Source organism: Cryptomeria japonica, chromosome 7 (assembly GCF_030272615.1).
Source record: "Cryptomeria japonica chromosome 7, Sugi_1.0, whole genome shotgun sequence".
Classification (NCBI taxonomy): domain Eukaryota; kingdom Viridiplantae; phylum Streptophyta; class Pinopsida; order Cupressales; family Cupressaceae; genus Cryptomeria; species Cryptomeria japonica.
In genome coordinates this window covers 261,340,124-261,355,987 of record NC_081411.1, presented here as the reverse complement: position 1 = coordinate 261,355,987, position 15,864 = coordinate 261,340,124, and the positions used below count along the sequence as shown (strand labels likewise).

The 15,864-nt window shown below is 33.3% G+C and overlaps 1 protein-coding gene across 1 annotated transcript; it reads right to left on the bottom strand.

Annotated features, from left to right (window-relative positions):
- Positions 1-8,996: 8,996 nt before the first annotated feature.
- Positions 8,997-13,801, bottom strand: LOC131030008 (L-gulonolactone oxidase 3-like). The gene is made up of 4 exons (XM_057960687.2): positions 13,569-13,801; positions 13,390-13,461; positions 12,958-13,201; positions 8,997-9,194 (listed from the first exon to the last, which is right to left on the bottom strand). Exons 1-4 carry the CDS (start codon positions 13,799-13,801, stop codon positions 8,997-8,999), a joined length of 747 nt encoding a protein of 248 aa, XP_057816670.2.
- Positions 13,802-15,864: the final 2,063 nt, after the last annotated feature.

Here is a 15,864-nt window from a genome sequence, read left to right as displayed (position 1 = left end):
AGAACTAGAGAAGCACATAAGAAACAACAACAAGACTTGAAACCTTCACATTAAGGGTAGAAAATAAGATCAAGAGAAACAACCCATCCATAACCACCAAGAAACTAAGATTGGAGGAACCACAACAAGCAATCTCAATCCAAATGTCACAGGAAAGAATAAGCCCCTACAAGACCTAGGGAGAATAAAGGGCATACATAGAAACATCATTATTGTAATGTATGGAAACAGGGTTGACTAGCTTGTACAGGAAATTAGGAAGCTTAAGCCTATTTTATCTTTAATTAATTTGAGAGGAGAAATGATCCACTTGGTGCAAGATGTTTTACTTATCAAGTCTTGAAGAAACCTTTGAGGAATTAGTGCTCCTCATTGGTAATGGTAATTTTTATTTATTATTGGTAATAGTAATTTTTACTTGATAAATGTAACTAAGAAGAAATGTAAGCATATTTGAAATAGTAGACTAATTGGATTTAGCAAATTCTATTATGATTAATATAATACATCCAAAACATATCTAAAAACCAGGCAATGGAAGTAAAGAACAAACCCTTTTTTGAAAGGGGTCTTTTTACTAGAGCATCTAATTAGCGAGACATAGTTCCACACCAAAATAACATAATTAGAACAAATTGGTTTAGGATATGACCCTAAACCAAGTTCTAGATAAAAACCCTTAAAATGAAAACAAACCAGTCAAGGAAAAGGAAACACAAATAGTGGATTTTGAAAGGCCTTCTGCAACCTTATTCCTAGAGGACCATCTTGAACTAAGACATGTGCAAACAAGGATGGGAACCACAAAAATTAGTTTTGGATGGCACCTAGAAACCATATAACATTTAAATCTCCTAGCCATTCCCAACAAACACTGAATATTAGAGAATGGACTAGAACAATAATGTCTAAAGGGTTTTGAAAGGCATCCCTAAACCTTTTAGTGGTAGAAACCCCTCTAGACAAACAATTTTGGTCCTCCTCAATAGGTCCACACACAATAGTATCTATAGTCACCACAAAATAAACAATGCTAATAGAGGTGATATTTTCTACTGAATCATGCTCAATAGAATCACTAGACTCTAAAAATTCAATCTCAAGAGGACCAAGAATAGGGGAAACCATAAAAAGCACTAGGCTAGCTAGACAGTAGAAGAGAACAAAAATGGCAGGCTCCCAAAGAGAATCAAAAACCTCCATCCAATTCTCTAAGGGAGAACAAACTCTACCCACTTGAGTAGACTCCATCTCTAGCAAAGGCTCAACAAAAAATACAGGGATCAACAAAATGAGAACCCCCACTATGATGAGCCATTTACCCACCACATCCAGATCCAATACTGAAACTACCTCAATAGGATTAGTAAGAGCCAAGAATGTAGTAGAAGCCTTAAAAATCAAAGTAGAGACACTCATTTTAGTGAAACCCTGAAAACGTTGAGGGAAGTTACTCTCATTACCCAGAGAGGAGACTACACTAGCCACCTCCCCAAAACCCTCTACAACATCAGTCATAGATTCTAATTTAGGTGAGGAAGTAACTTGCCCTTTCCCCACAAAACTCCATGGAAAGAGACTCCAACAATAACCCCAGCCCTCTCAAACAAACCAATATGCTAAGGCAATTGCAGCCTACATTGGGCTTAAAATGGCTATCCGTGGTTGATTCAAGAAAGTCTAGCTAGAAAGTGATTCGCTAAATATAATCAACTGTTTGATTAAAAATACTACACAACTAGAGGATTAATAATTTAATGCAAGTTGTTTCGATATGATTGCCAAATTTGAGGCAATTCAAATTTTGCATATTTTGAGAGAGGGTAATAGCCTACAGACCACATGGCAAATCTCAGTGTAGCTAGAGATGATGAAAAGTGGTGGTAGGAAGGGAAATCCTTTCCATTTCATTTGTGTGAATTGACGAGGGAGGATGTTGAAAATATCTCTCCGATTGAGCATTAATTATGACATATTTTCACATGTGTAAAGCTATTCATAGAAAACTATGGTGGTGACCTTCCATATTTTTCCCGTGGGTCTGGTTTGTTTTCATCTTTCTGAAGCCTAGTTTTAGTGTTATTGGTAAAATTTACAAAGGCATCAATCTATGGGGGGAGACAAGAATAGAATAGATTCGTCTTCATGCGAGCTTTGGGATAAAAAATGAAGAGGTCTGGAGGGAAGTTGTGGATGGAGGTATGGAACCATTTGTTAGAAAACTCCATGGTTAGAACCACTAGCTCACGGATTTATTTGTTAGAAATTGGAATAATGGGGTTCTATGCATGTATGGGGTGGAGTTAAAGATTGATGAACACTTCATTTCTGAGATTACTGGTCTTAGCATGGAGGGTAAAACTTTCTACAGGGAGAGGAAAATTTTGAAAAAAGCCTTCTCAATTTTCTATGACAAAAAGAGTGAAATAAGTAGAGTCATGAAGAACCTGGGTGGAGGCTACAATCAAAAGGATCTTCTGAAGCTCTAGGCAGATATGGTAGATTTTATTATGAGGTACATAATCCTTGATGGTTGCTATGCTAGTATCTTTACCTATCATTTTAGTATTTTGAACCACTTTAGGCATGATAAAAGAATTTATATCTAGTTTTATTTGCTTTCATCTCTTGAGCATTCCATTCATAAGCATTTTGAGAATAAGGAAAACCTAGTTCTGCATGAGGGATTAATCCTCTTGGTTATGGAGTCCACTAAGGATCATGAGGTTAAACCCTCCCCTACTCTGAGAAACCCTAAATCCTTAGCCAGTCAGGAGGTGCATGATGTTTCAGATATGGAGTTTGGCGAGATGGAGGGTAGAATTGCTATGGACTGGAATGACATCCATGTTTTGGATAATTTAGAATATAATCCCTCAAAGGATGAGGGTGCCCTATTGAAGCACACACCTGGCACAAATAGTAGTAGGAAAAATCCACCTAGATGGGCAGCGAAAAATTTGAAATCCCCTATGTATCATCCCCAAAATTTGGGCCCACAAAATCCTAAAAATAGAAGACTCAAAAAAGATGGAGATTCAAAGAAAAGGGGAAAATGAAATTAAACTTGATATTCCCCTTAATGTGGACCCCAATGAGATTAAATGTGACAAAATGGATGTTGAAAATCTCTTGGGAAATTCGTTTGCTAATCAGGAGAAATGTTTATGATGGGTTTTTGGTGAAATTAATTTCCTGAAACAAGGGATTAAGGATATTTCAGACTCTTCAATGAGAACCCGACACCTGATAAACTCCAAAAGTTGGCCCAAAAAATCATGGAAGATATTAAGGTCATGAAGACAGAACATGGGGCTAGGATTAATAGGGTGGAGAATGAAATCCAAGATGTAAAGGGTAAACTTAAGGGCTTGGTGGAGGTTAGTAAGGAGGTAATGTATAATAGTGTTGAAGGCCTCAAAAGAGTCAACAAAGAAATTGTCTTGCAAAAATATCATATGACTAGATCCGAACTATCCTCAAACATTGACCTAGACAAGAAAATCCAGGATATGCAGGCATCTACGAGGCCCTCTACCAGGACCAGGAGCAAAAAATAGGAAAGAGGCAATTCAAGGTTCATCATGGAATAACTCCAAGAGATCAATAACAGAGCGATCTAGAAGAATGTTGAGGTTTTGAAAGCTCTTAATTAGTTGTTTTTGGCTGGTGTTTCTTATTTTCGTTGTGTTTTTTGTGGTTTGACTTGTTGGGGTGTGCCTCCTATTTTTGTTATTGATTAGAAATTGGTTAGCTTTTGGTTAACTCTGTTTATTTTGTAGATGGATTTGGGTTTCGGGTCCCTATAAAAGTTGTTTATCTTAATCATAAATAATAACCCCAACCCTTCTCAGAAGAATAAAGTATGAGAAGCACACATGATCACAAGAAAATTAGGAAATCTCAAATACAATAGACCATCAAGAATTGGCCAATAAAATAGGCACAAGCCCCAACCACACCAAATCTGGGAGAGTTGGAACAAATCCACCCATCACTAGCCACAATGGAGGGAAATTGGAGAAAATCCCCAAACCCAACATATGGAAAATAGAAAATTTCACAGCCTACAAGAGGAAAAGGGTTACTCCAAGAGGCTAGAGCCAAACCATCTTAACATGAATAGACCCATCATAATCTGGGTATCCATCTTCATCCACCTTACCTAGATCCTTTGAAACCCTAACACAACCTCCACATCCACCACATATGCTCTCCATATTTTGGATTAACTACATAGTTAGTAAAGTTAAATTTCCTAGACTGTAAATATTTTAACATTTCATAGAGTTATCAGTCCTACTTAAAAATTATAATGACAAATAGATTTCAATTCTCATCCATATATTCACTAGAAAGTAAGTTATCAATCTAATATTAGAATTATACAAAATAAATGTACTATAGAAGTGTAAAATAAAACTAAATATAACAAATATGAAGAACCTAAGGAGAAAGAAATCATAAATACTAACAATGATTTATTTGAAATATTTGATCATCAACTAGAAGAAATGAATCATAAATGGGCATTTCATGCTCATTCAAGATGAGTGAACCACTACTATAAAATATAGTTCAATGATAACTCAAAAATCTATGAAACTTCCTAATAAACCATCACAATTATATTCTATTAAAATACCTCATACTTTCCATTTCATTGAAGTGGCTCTATAATGAATGGTTGATAAGTTAAAAAAATTCTTCTATATGATTGAAAATGTGGTAGCAGTCATGGTGAGCTTGATATACAATAAAACTCCATGGTAAATTATTCTTGAGTTAAAGTAATATTAGTATGGGTACACTCCTAATAAGACCCAATATTTCACCTCTATTAGCATCATCTAGATGCAATAAGTACTAATAGTTTATTCATGATTATAAGAGATGGTTTTGTGTGAACCACTACTTATGATATATGAGATAATGAGTTTAACTCAAGAATTATATATATATATATATATTGTATAAAATACCTCCTATTTTTTATTGAACTAGCTACAAGTGTGATATAGTGGAGAGTTCATAAGTCACTAGTTATTAGAATTAAATGTTTTATTCAACATTTATATTCTAATTTTACTTATTTTATGTATGAATCTCCGAAGTTAAGTAAATCAAATGCCCATGTGGGGATGCCCAAGGCATATGTAATTATTTTATTATTCTCTGAGGAGTTTGAAATATTATTTATAATGAGGAAATAAATAATTTAATATCCTCAACTCAAAAATTAGAATTATTTTCTAATATTAAAAAGAATTTACAAATTATATCAAAATACTCCCAAAGACACCAAAACTAGTTAGCTAGTCTTGCACAATAAGAAAACCAAAAGGAATGAAACTTCATAGAACACCAGTTAAATGAGTTTTTTAATTTTCGGTTGGAAATAATCAAGTCAAAATTAGATCTAAAACAATAGCAAATGATTGATTTTTCAACACCAAAATTTTACACAAAAGTCACAAAATATGACAAATATAACTTACACCTAATTATTTCAAATGTCATAAACAAAAATATTTTGAATTCCAAATTGAAATACCAACTTATAAATCTAATTTATAATTATATTAACATCATCATACCACTTTAACACATTCCTAGAACTCAAGAAAACTAGAAATCAACATAACTATGCTTGAAGATCACTTAAAATGATACTCAAAGACCACTAAATGCTAAAAAAACCACGAAAGGGTGATACCACATTAAAGGGTCACATTTTTTGTCAAAAATGACATTGAAATCAACATTTGGAACTAAATCTTCACTTTTTGACACCTATAGCAGCTAAACAATTAGGAACTTTAAGATGTTTTTTATTAGATTAGCAAGGAGATGGCCCTGACCGAAAGAGAAGTAGAGTTACATCATATTCCAAACACCAACTGTTAAACAACTAGCAAAAAGGAACCAAAACTAATAAAAAATGATCAAAAATTTTCCTACCCCTGAAACTATTTCTACGGATGCTAGTATCATACCCCATGTTAATAGCATAAGTATCATAATAACTATAGATAGAAGCTATGATATTAATGTTGTGACCAGGATTATCCATATCAACCAAACCTGAGTCACTCTTAGAAAAATTAATTAACATTAAGTCTGTCAAATTGGGCACTCAGACCCCCAGTAACCATTTGAACCAAAACATAACCAAAAGATAAAAATAGGAAAAAACCAAAGAGGCCATTACTTATTCTTTATCATATTCCATTCTCGCTCGACCCTGCCAACATTCTACTTCAATGCCTTCTATTGATCATCATCGTCCTCCTCCATCATCAGAACTTTAAGATGTTGTGAATTAGAGATTTGTGAGATTTTATTTCTAGATTCTTAATATATTTTCTTTAAAAAACTGGAATTAAATGGTTTTTTTTTTTACATGCCTTTGAATAACTAGATTTTCATAGTAAACAACATTTTCAAAAAAGAGACATTTATGATGTTGTGCATAACTTTTTTCTACAAAGGATAAAATTCTAAATTTTTTGAATTTAGATTTGAAACCAAATGCAAGTATTTGAAACACAAATATCTAACACTTGCATTTGGTTTCATAACCTTTTGCTAAATATTTTTTTAAATAATTTTTGAAGTCAAGACAATTATAATTTAGACATACGCATATGACATCATGCATAACTTGTTTTGTATGTATCAAAATTTAGCTTTTTTGTTAGAATAAGGACATCAATCCCTAATTTATGTAGATATTTTTTTTTAAAAACTAGTAATTTACTATTTTACCACATGTGTAGAATAGAGAACTTAATGTTTAGTGAAAAATCTATGTTTAGTAAAAAAATCATAATAAAACAAAATAACATTACAATTATACTTGTTGGAAAGCTCATTTCGAGGGCTATAATCCTTTAACTTGGTTTTTCAATTTGATTCCAATTGTACAATCAACTCAAACTTCCAAAGAGAAAAATATTAAGAAATTTAGAGGGGGTGGATAGTTCTAACATAGCACCTTCATTCCAAGGTACCTTGAATGAAGATACCTTTGAGCAAAGGTAGGAGCCTTGTTTGAAGTCACCTTCATATGGAGGCCTTTATGGGTACAAAAGAGATGAATAACCATTAGGCGATCCTCCCATAAATTAAAATTTTCAATAATAGTTGTCCTATCGATAATGTTGGTTTTGTTTCTTTTCATAATTCAATTTTGTTTCTTTTCAAAGTATTATCCTTTGTATTTGTTGGTTCCACTATTTTGGTCCCTTTTGATTTAGTTAATTACCCCTTTTGTAACCTCATTACTTTGTAACAAGGTTTGGGCTGTCAAAAAACCATCTTGTCTTAATAAAAAATATAAAATAATAGTGATTAAATACTACATGGAATGCCTGTTATAAAAAAAAATTATATTTAAACAAATAAAGCCATTTATATATTATTTAAAGATAACAAAAAATCAATTTTGCTTCAAATGTAATCTCAATACCATGCTTATTAAAGATTTTTTTTTCTTTCCTCTTTCAAGTGAAGCAAAATCAATATTAGTCATTATCACTAAAATTTCTATCATCTAATAGAAAATATTCTTCAAAGGAATAGGGATTGATCTCTTTTATTTCTTAAAATTGAGCCTTTCATACTATTAGTTAATGACATAGCTAAAAGATTAAGGATTTCTCTCTATCTAATTGAGAGCTACTTGATTTCCAAGTTTCATTTCCTTCACTAGGGAAATCTTGTATACCCCCCTCATATTTTCATTTTTCTCCACTTTCTTCTTATCACATCTTCATTCCTTTTTTTCTTCTTTCCATCCTAAGTAATCCTCTCCTCTAGTGACTTACACTAGTCTTAAGCCCATAAACATTTCATGAGGACTTATATCACTCCGCCATCCAAAATTACATTAGGAAAATTTGATTTTCAAAGCATTCAATTGCTACATGTTCAACATTAAAATAGTTCCAACAATAAAATACATATTTTAATTCTCTTAATTGCACTAATTAGACATGTTTTTCCTTTAATTTCTCATTAGACATTCAAAGAGAGGGAGATAAATGAATTGAAATTAATGCCTTCAAATACAAGAATGTTGTATCAAATCATTTAAACATGTATATAATCAATTCATGGAAGGAAAATAATCAGCAATAGTAGACTAAGCCTTGAATACAAATTTTAAAAAGGTAGGGGTAAAGTCTACAATCACAAGGTCAACTTATTAATTGCAAAATATTGCATGAATAGGTAAACAATTATACTTTGAATAGTTGTATGGATAAGTATGATAAATAGACAATCTTGGTGACTATATTGGAATATGCACAAGTATAGAAAAGATAAAAGAAATAAATATAGGAAAATTTGTGTGTTTAGAGATGAGTCCAACTTTACAAGACATTACACCATTTATCAGTATATAATATACTAAAATATTCTCCAAAAAAACATAATAAAAGTAATAAAAATAAATAAATTTCTATCATTTCAAATTGTAAAGAACTTTTTTAATAATTCAGAAATGACAATAAATTAAAATGTGCATTCCAGAAGAAATGTTTCATAGATATATATATATATACTTCGAAAGGTAATGTTCAATTGAAATAAGAAATTTAGGAGTTCTTTTTAAAAGCAAGTCAAAGTAGTTATGTTCAAATATTGTTTGTCCAAGCAATAATAAGAAGTATTATATTTATTAAGGGTTCCTATTTGATCCAGGAAAATATTTACAAGAAGACAAAAATTGAGCTTGTAGATGATATCTAACCTCATCACAGAGCCTAGTTTAGTTAAGACCATCTAGTATACCAAAATAGTACATAAAAATAGTGCGGCATCATTTCTTCTTGAACTTATTTAGATAAATTCCGTGCCAATAAGATTCAATTTCTTACTACATCACACTTGTATGCAAACATGAGCATTCTTCCAGATTTTACCGACTCTGCACATGAATCCTTTGTCCGAAGCACAATGACCATCTTCCTTGCAAACACATAGCCCATCTAAAGCACGCCCATCTCACCATATTTGTACCCCTTTACTGATCCTAGCACTCCATCCGACCACTCACTAGAGAAATACCCTTTTGGGTCCAGCTGCTTCTTTACCTCCAAAAGTTTGCCCAGATTCATAGTTTGTTTGGCTGCTCCCTTGAAAGTATACACCTGATTCTTCCCCCAGTGCGGCACTCCTCTGTAGTTCTGCAAAAGCATCTATTCAATCTCATCAATTGCATGCCCATTCCACCACGGCATTCATGGTTCTCGGTAATAGAAGTACATAAACTCAATAACAATGTTGTCTTCCTTATGGGATAAGTAATCAGTAGACTTCTTAAAATATTGAAATTCCACTCCCAGATACGAACCGAAGGTGCACAATGTAGTACCCTTCCTCATTTGAACTTATTAGACTCATATTTTATTATTGTTTGTTTTCAATGGATACATTACCATGATGTGTTATTCAAACTTATATGACATTATTACATGCTTTATTTGGATATGAGATGCATAATTTATTTGCAGTAATTCAGTACTTGTGATTTATGGCATTTTATAGATTATTGCTATGTGCTGACACTTTATTTTATCTATGCAATGTGTAATTATATGTTGTGTGTCTACAAGTGTATTGGATGCAAGGGGATGATTTTCCTTCACTCATTTTGGTGAGACAAGGAACATCGTGATTCTCCTTCATCGGTGTGTATGCTGTGTTTTCTATATTGTATATATGCATGTGTGGTTCAGTGATGCAGGATATTGCAGGTACAAGTACCAAGTAGGTACGGGGCATCATCTCCACCTGGCTTCACAGTTCTGAGTGTGCCTTATATTTTCTGATGGAAGTGGAGGAGATAGTAGTTGACCCTATTTTACTTGGTTACACTCATGTGAGTGTCGTCAGTTGGTTGTCCTGTCAGTTTGTTCGACCTTCGTATTTTGTTGTTTGATCTTTTTATGAGTATTTTCTTGAGGTTTGTTCAGTTTGTGTTTTTTAGTGGATTTAATTAATTAATTAAGTTTATGGAGTTATCTCATAGTTGAATTATGTATGCATTGAGATTATAAATTTAATTAATTAAAACAAGTTATTAAATTAAGTTGCAAGTTGCATGATATTAGAAATATATTTTATTTAAATTTTAGTGAAAAAATAAATTAGATTAATTTCATTTATTATTTCCTAGAATTTTAAATAAATAAAAGAATAAATAAATGAATAAAAGAATTAATTAAAATTGAAGTATTGCTTTAATTTATTTATTTAGAAAATTAATTAATTTGCATGAGAAAATAAAAGAAAGAAAAATGATTTTTTTAAATTATTGCATGTTCACTCATCCTTTGTTAGAAAATTAGAAAAGAAAATACAATTGATTTTATTACTAAATTTAGGTTTTTGGGAAAAATATATTCAACCTAGAATTTTAGTTTAAAAAGGGGAATAAGTCTTTATTTTAGAGAGACATAGGAAACAGGTCAGGGAATTAGGTGAAGAGAAATTTATTTGGAAGCTTGTTGAAGGATTGGTTCTCTTCTACAAATTTCTTCCAGGAAAGCTATACCAGGTTGGGTGGCTTCTTTTGATTGTTTGTTTTAAGAAAATATTTCTATTCCTTTTATTTTTCTGAATGTTGTGTGTGTTAAAATATTTGTCAAATCTAAAATCATGTTTGATTATTTCTTATTCTTGGCTAAAGTCCATTCATGAAGTGAATTTCTAGTTTATGGAAAGAAGTTATTTCCTGGGTGTTTGTAGATTAAAATTTTGAGAAAATTGGGAAAATTTAATATGGCAAATTTTGCCATGATTTTTATTGTGCATGAAAATTGCAAGATTTGGGAGAAATGGGATTTACCAAAGAAAATATTCCCTCTTGTTTGGTTGTTGTTTTGATATTTTGCTTGGTTGTTCTGTCAATATTTGTACATCTCTGAGTAATTATTTAGTTACTATGGTAATGAATTTAATTTTAATTAAATTTATTGGGTTATTAAAAGTTATGGGGAAATTGTTTTATTTTAGTATTTTGGAGAAAATCTGTATTAATTAGATTCCCTGGAAATAAATTTAATATTTTTTTAGGTTATTGGAATTTTAAAAAAAAATTAAATTAAAAAAAAATTAAATTAAAAAAATTTAAAAAAAAAATTTTAAAATTAAAAATTAAATTTAAAAAAAATAAAAAATAAAAAATAATATTATATATATGTATATAGTATTTTTTGTGGTTTTAATTATGTTATTTTGGAAATGAAAGATATTTCAAAATTAAATCTTCTTTTTATTATATATTGTAATGTGATATAATTATATAATATTATATTTGTAGAATATATATATTTATGTAATTATATTATATTATTATATATAATTTGGAATTTGGAATTTAATTTAGATTATTGATATAATCTAATCGGATTTATTTGTAAATTAATCATGAACATATAATTAGGAGGTTAATTTTTATGTGATTTTATTTAACTTTATTGGACAAATGACAGATTGATTTCTTTGTATTAAAATAGTTGTATTTTCTTATTGTCTGGAAAATCTTTAATTACAAGTTATTTATGCTTTTGGTTGTTTTAAGAAAAGATTGCTTGTATTAGGATCTTGTGTAAATGGTGTTTGCAGTCAAGCTTAATTTTGTTGCAATTCTGGTTGAGTTGTCATTATGCCATATGTTATTTTATCTTCTTGGTTAGGTGTTGTTGTATAACCTTGTTGATGTGAGCCATTGTGTGTTTTATTCTAAATGGTCAATCCTGGGTTAGTGGTTGTGTATCTTTCACCTGTGATTTGTCAGGATTAGTTATGGCTGTCTGTTTCACCATAGAGTTCTCATAGAGAGACCTTTCATGTTAGTGTCCTATGAGAGAGAGTGGCTTTCGAGCAGGGGCCGCGCCCGAAGTGGATGGCAAGATAACCTGTCGAAAGTCAGTTAAAAAGTGATAACCTAATAATTGATTAGGGGGTGGGTAGAATAAATATTAATTAAGATAATGTACCTCGTGCATATGTGAGTGCTAGTACAGGGCTCATAATGTTGCGAGAAGGCCTGGAATGGCAAACTTACCACTTTGTCTTCATGAAAGGATTGGTAGGGTCCGCATGAGACTTAGTTGGAACCGAAAGTCCGAGAGAGGTTACCAGGACAGTGAGCCGGGACCTATGGAGGTTGTACCATGGTATCCATCTTAAGCTATGCGATGACACTCTCTCCTTAGAGTCACTAGTGTTTGTGAGTTGAGTCACATGGATGTTTGTGGAGTCATGTAGTTCTTTCATACTTGTCTTATTTTGCTTGCTTGAGGGTTTTCTACTATCTCCTAGCATGGTGGGGTGGTTCCATTTCAGGATCACATGATCGGGTGGTAGTGCCACTTCCCATTGGTTGTTTTGGATTGTATCTCGGGCGAGGAAAGGCTTCACTAGTGTTTCTTGGTTCCTGGTTCATGTACCAGCTCATGTTTGTGATCTTTGTTCAGTTGAGACCTTGTGGTCATTGTATTAGACTTTTATGTAACTTTGACATTGTAACTTTGTAATCCATGGTATTATTGGAAGCCATGTATTTATGGATATTGTAATATTATGTCAGTGGAATGTATGTTAATTCAGTTGCTTGATCTTATGTATAAATGATTTACGGATAAATTGAATGCATGGAATACTTTGATTCTTTCATTTTAGAATTTAGATGTATGTGTAGTTTTAATCTTACGCATTTAATTTACCTAATTAAATGGACAATTGGATTAACTATGGTGTTAATATAATCTATGAATTAAACTTTGTTGGTAACCCTTAGGAAATCATGTGTTAGACTTCCGATGTGTTATTAAATGTGTAATTGTTATGATTAATGCACTTAAACTTTTTTTAAAAAAATCATTTCATCCTTTAGCTGCCTAGTTTGTTGTTTTTCCTTTAGCGTTCCTGGCAGGGCATTACACACAATGCACTTGGATCCATGTCACGAAGCTGCTTGGCTTCCATTATTCTTGACAGAGGGATTGCAATGGAAGTATGATAATAGAAACCGCCCTTCACTTCCATGTCCCAATTGCAAATAATGTCGTTGCTTTTTAATTCCTTTGCCTTCCAGAGACATAGATCGTTCTCCTTATTGTGGGCATTGATCTGGCAACCCGAGGAACTCTGCATAAGTTGATTATAGCCCACCACAGGAAAGCCTCTAAAAGTTTGCTCACCGTTCAGATATCAATTCCCTGTATTAATGCCCTGCTCCACCTGTGTCCTGACAACCTTGTAGAGATTACTCGCATTTATCTTCACATTATTCAATTCCTCTGCACAAAGTTACATCAGACGAAAATCTAGAACCTAGACTAATTTAATAAATGAAAATTAAAAATAACTTACCTATTGCCCTGTTCTCTACAACACTCTTCACCGTCGCTGGTTGAAAGCCAATTGGGGCCACTTTCCCGTTCCCTGGAACGTCAAGGGGCACTCTGTCCTATCTGGTGTAGACTACTTTATAGAATGAAGGGTACCAATTTAGTAACCCAAACTCATGCGATTTAGCAAAATCTACAAACGAATTTTCCAGATCCAAGTCTTCTTTGACCTTCAGGGTTACCAAACGCTTGAAAATCTTCTCCATAGCAAACATCACCTGAGAAATGGCTCCCAAGACTCCCAGTGATACCCTTGCAGCTTTGATTCCCTCGTCTTTCTCTGTCAAGTGAATGATCTTTGTGTATCCATCATCTACAAGCGCAAGAGCCACAATATTGATGCCCACTGCCTTTTCCCCACACACCGCTCCCATGAGTCATCGTACAAATGATCCCGGCCATGGATAAGCCATCCTAGTCAGTCGTATGGGGCATCGCAAGCCCCTTTGCTGCGAGTATATCCACATTGTTCTGCACCATTACCCCGGCATCAACGGTAACCATTATGGATCTCTCGTCCACCGTGATTAGGGAATTATAATCCTGAGTACTGATTACAATGTCGTTGTTTCCACTGGGGCATGCGAAATGGTTCAACGAATGGGCACTCCCAGTTATGACTTTTATTTTGTTCACTTTCTTGATGGCATATGCAACTGCGTGGATAAGCTCAGACTCTGTCTTGGAAAAAAATGCCTTGGCGGCGTTGCAGGGCATTTGATCCTCCCATTCACCGCGGTAGTTTGTAAGATAGCAGCTCTCTGTCTTAACAGTACACTGGACTCTGGGCGGACCACAAGCAGCTGAACAAGAGTGGTTTTGCAATCCAATTAACATCATAGTGCACTGCAAAGTTAATATCCATAATTTGTTTCCCCACCTCTTTGACTTCGCCATTGCCAATGTAAAATCCCAGGCTATACAAACTCAATTACAAAATAGGAACCTAGAATGTAGATTAGTGTGTGAAATACGTTTGCGGTCCGTTTAATTGTAAGTGAAATTGGAGACATCCTCAATTTTGAACTCGCAGTCGGACAGTTTCACTATAATGATGATTCATTGTCAACTTGCTTTCTTTGTCTTCTGATCCGACTTTGCCCACCGACAAAAAAAAACCAACAAAATTCCTATTTTAATTTATTTGTCTTTTAATGTCAGGGAATATTAAACGTATTTAGAAAGAAATGCCTTGTAATGTGAGAGAATATTAAACATATTCAGAAAGCAAGGAAAAAATCCGTCGTTTAATGATTTCAGATTTTTGAAAAAAAACTTCAAAGATTAGGTTTAACTCTGAATCTTTGTAAATTTCTATCTTAAATTTGTATGGTGAGGTTAGAATTTATACTAGAAATCACATTTTGTTGTGCAATGGATACCCCAAAAAGGTGTGGAAGGTCTATTAGGGAAAATTTTGGTGTATTTTGCATACATTTGTTTAGTGTGTAAGTTCAATTGATAGACCATTTAAATATTGGTGGTGTTTGTGCAATCAAGGTCTCAATCAATAAGTGATAACCTAAAATGAACTATGCATCTAGTTATAGGGATCCAAACATAATTAGAAAAAATCTCTGAAATAAGAAGATAACTAGATTTCATTACCAACAGGATCATGTTATGTTTGCAATAGGTAAAGAGGGAGGGAGAGGAAAGGAGAGAAATAAAGTGAAGAGAGAGAAGAAGAGAGATATAAAGGGAGAGAGAGAGAGGGGGGGGGGGGAGGGGAGAGAGAGAGGGAAAATATAGATAGAAAGAGGGAGACAATGAGAGGGGAAGATGGAGACATAGAAAGATAAAGATATGAGAAGTGATATATAGAGAGCTAGAAGGATATAGAGAGAGAGAAGGATATAGAGAGAGAGTAGGAGAAGTGGAGTGAATACAAAAAAGATAGGGATAATGAGACATAGATAGAGAGGGGGAGGAAGAGATGAGAAGATAGAGCTAGAGGGAGCAAGAGAGAGATAAAGAAGGTAATCGAGAGAAGAAGAGAGAGTGGGGAGAGATAAAGATAGATATAGGGAGGGAGAAATGAGTTGTGTGTGTGAGTGTAAGAGATATTGAGATCGGGACGGGGAGGAGCAACAACGAGTGCGAGAAATATTTAGAGAGATAGATAGATAAAGGATAGAGAAATAAAGAGATATAGAAAGGAGTAACACAAAGAGAAGACAAAGGGAGAGGTATAGATAGGGAGAAATAAGGATAGAAAGAGGGAGCAATAGAGATAGGCATAGTGTGTGTGTGTGTGTGTGTGTGTGTGTGTGTGTGTGTGAGAGAGAGAGAGAGAGAGAGAGAGAGAGAGAGAGAGAGAGAGAGAGAGAGAGAGAGAGAGAGAGAGAGAGAGAGAGAGAGAGAGAGAGAGAGAGAGAGAGAGAGAGAGTAAATGTATTATATAAATTCAAATATAACTATTCTACAATAAACTAAA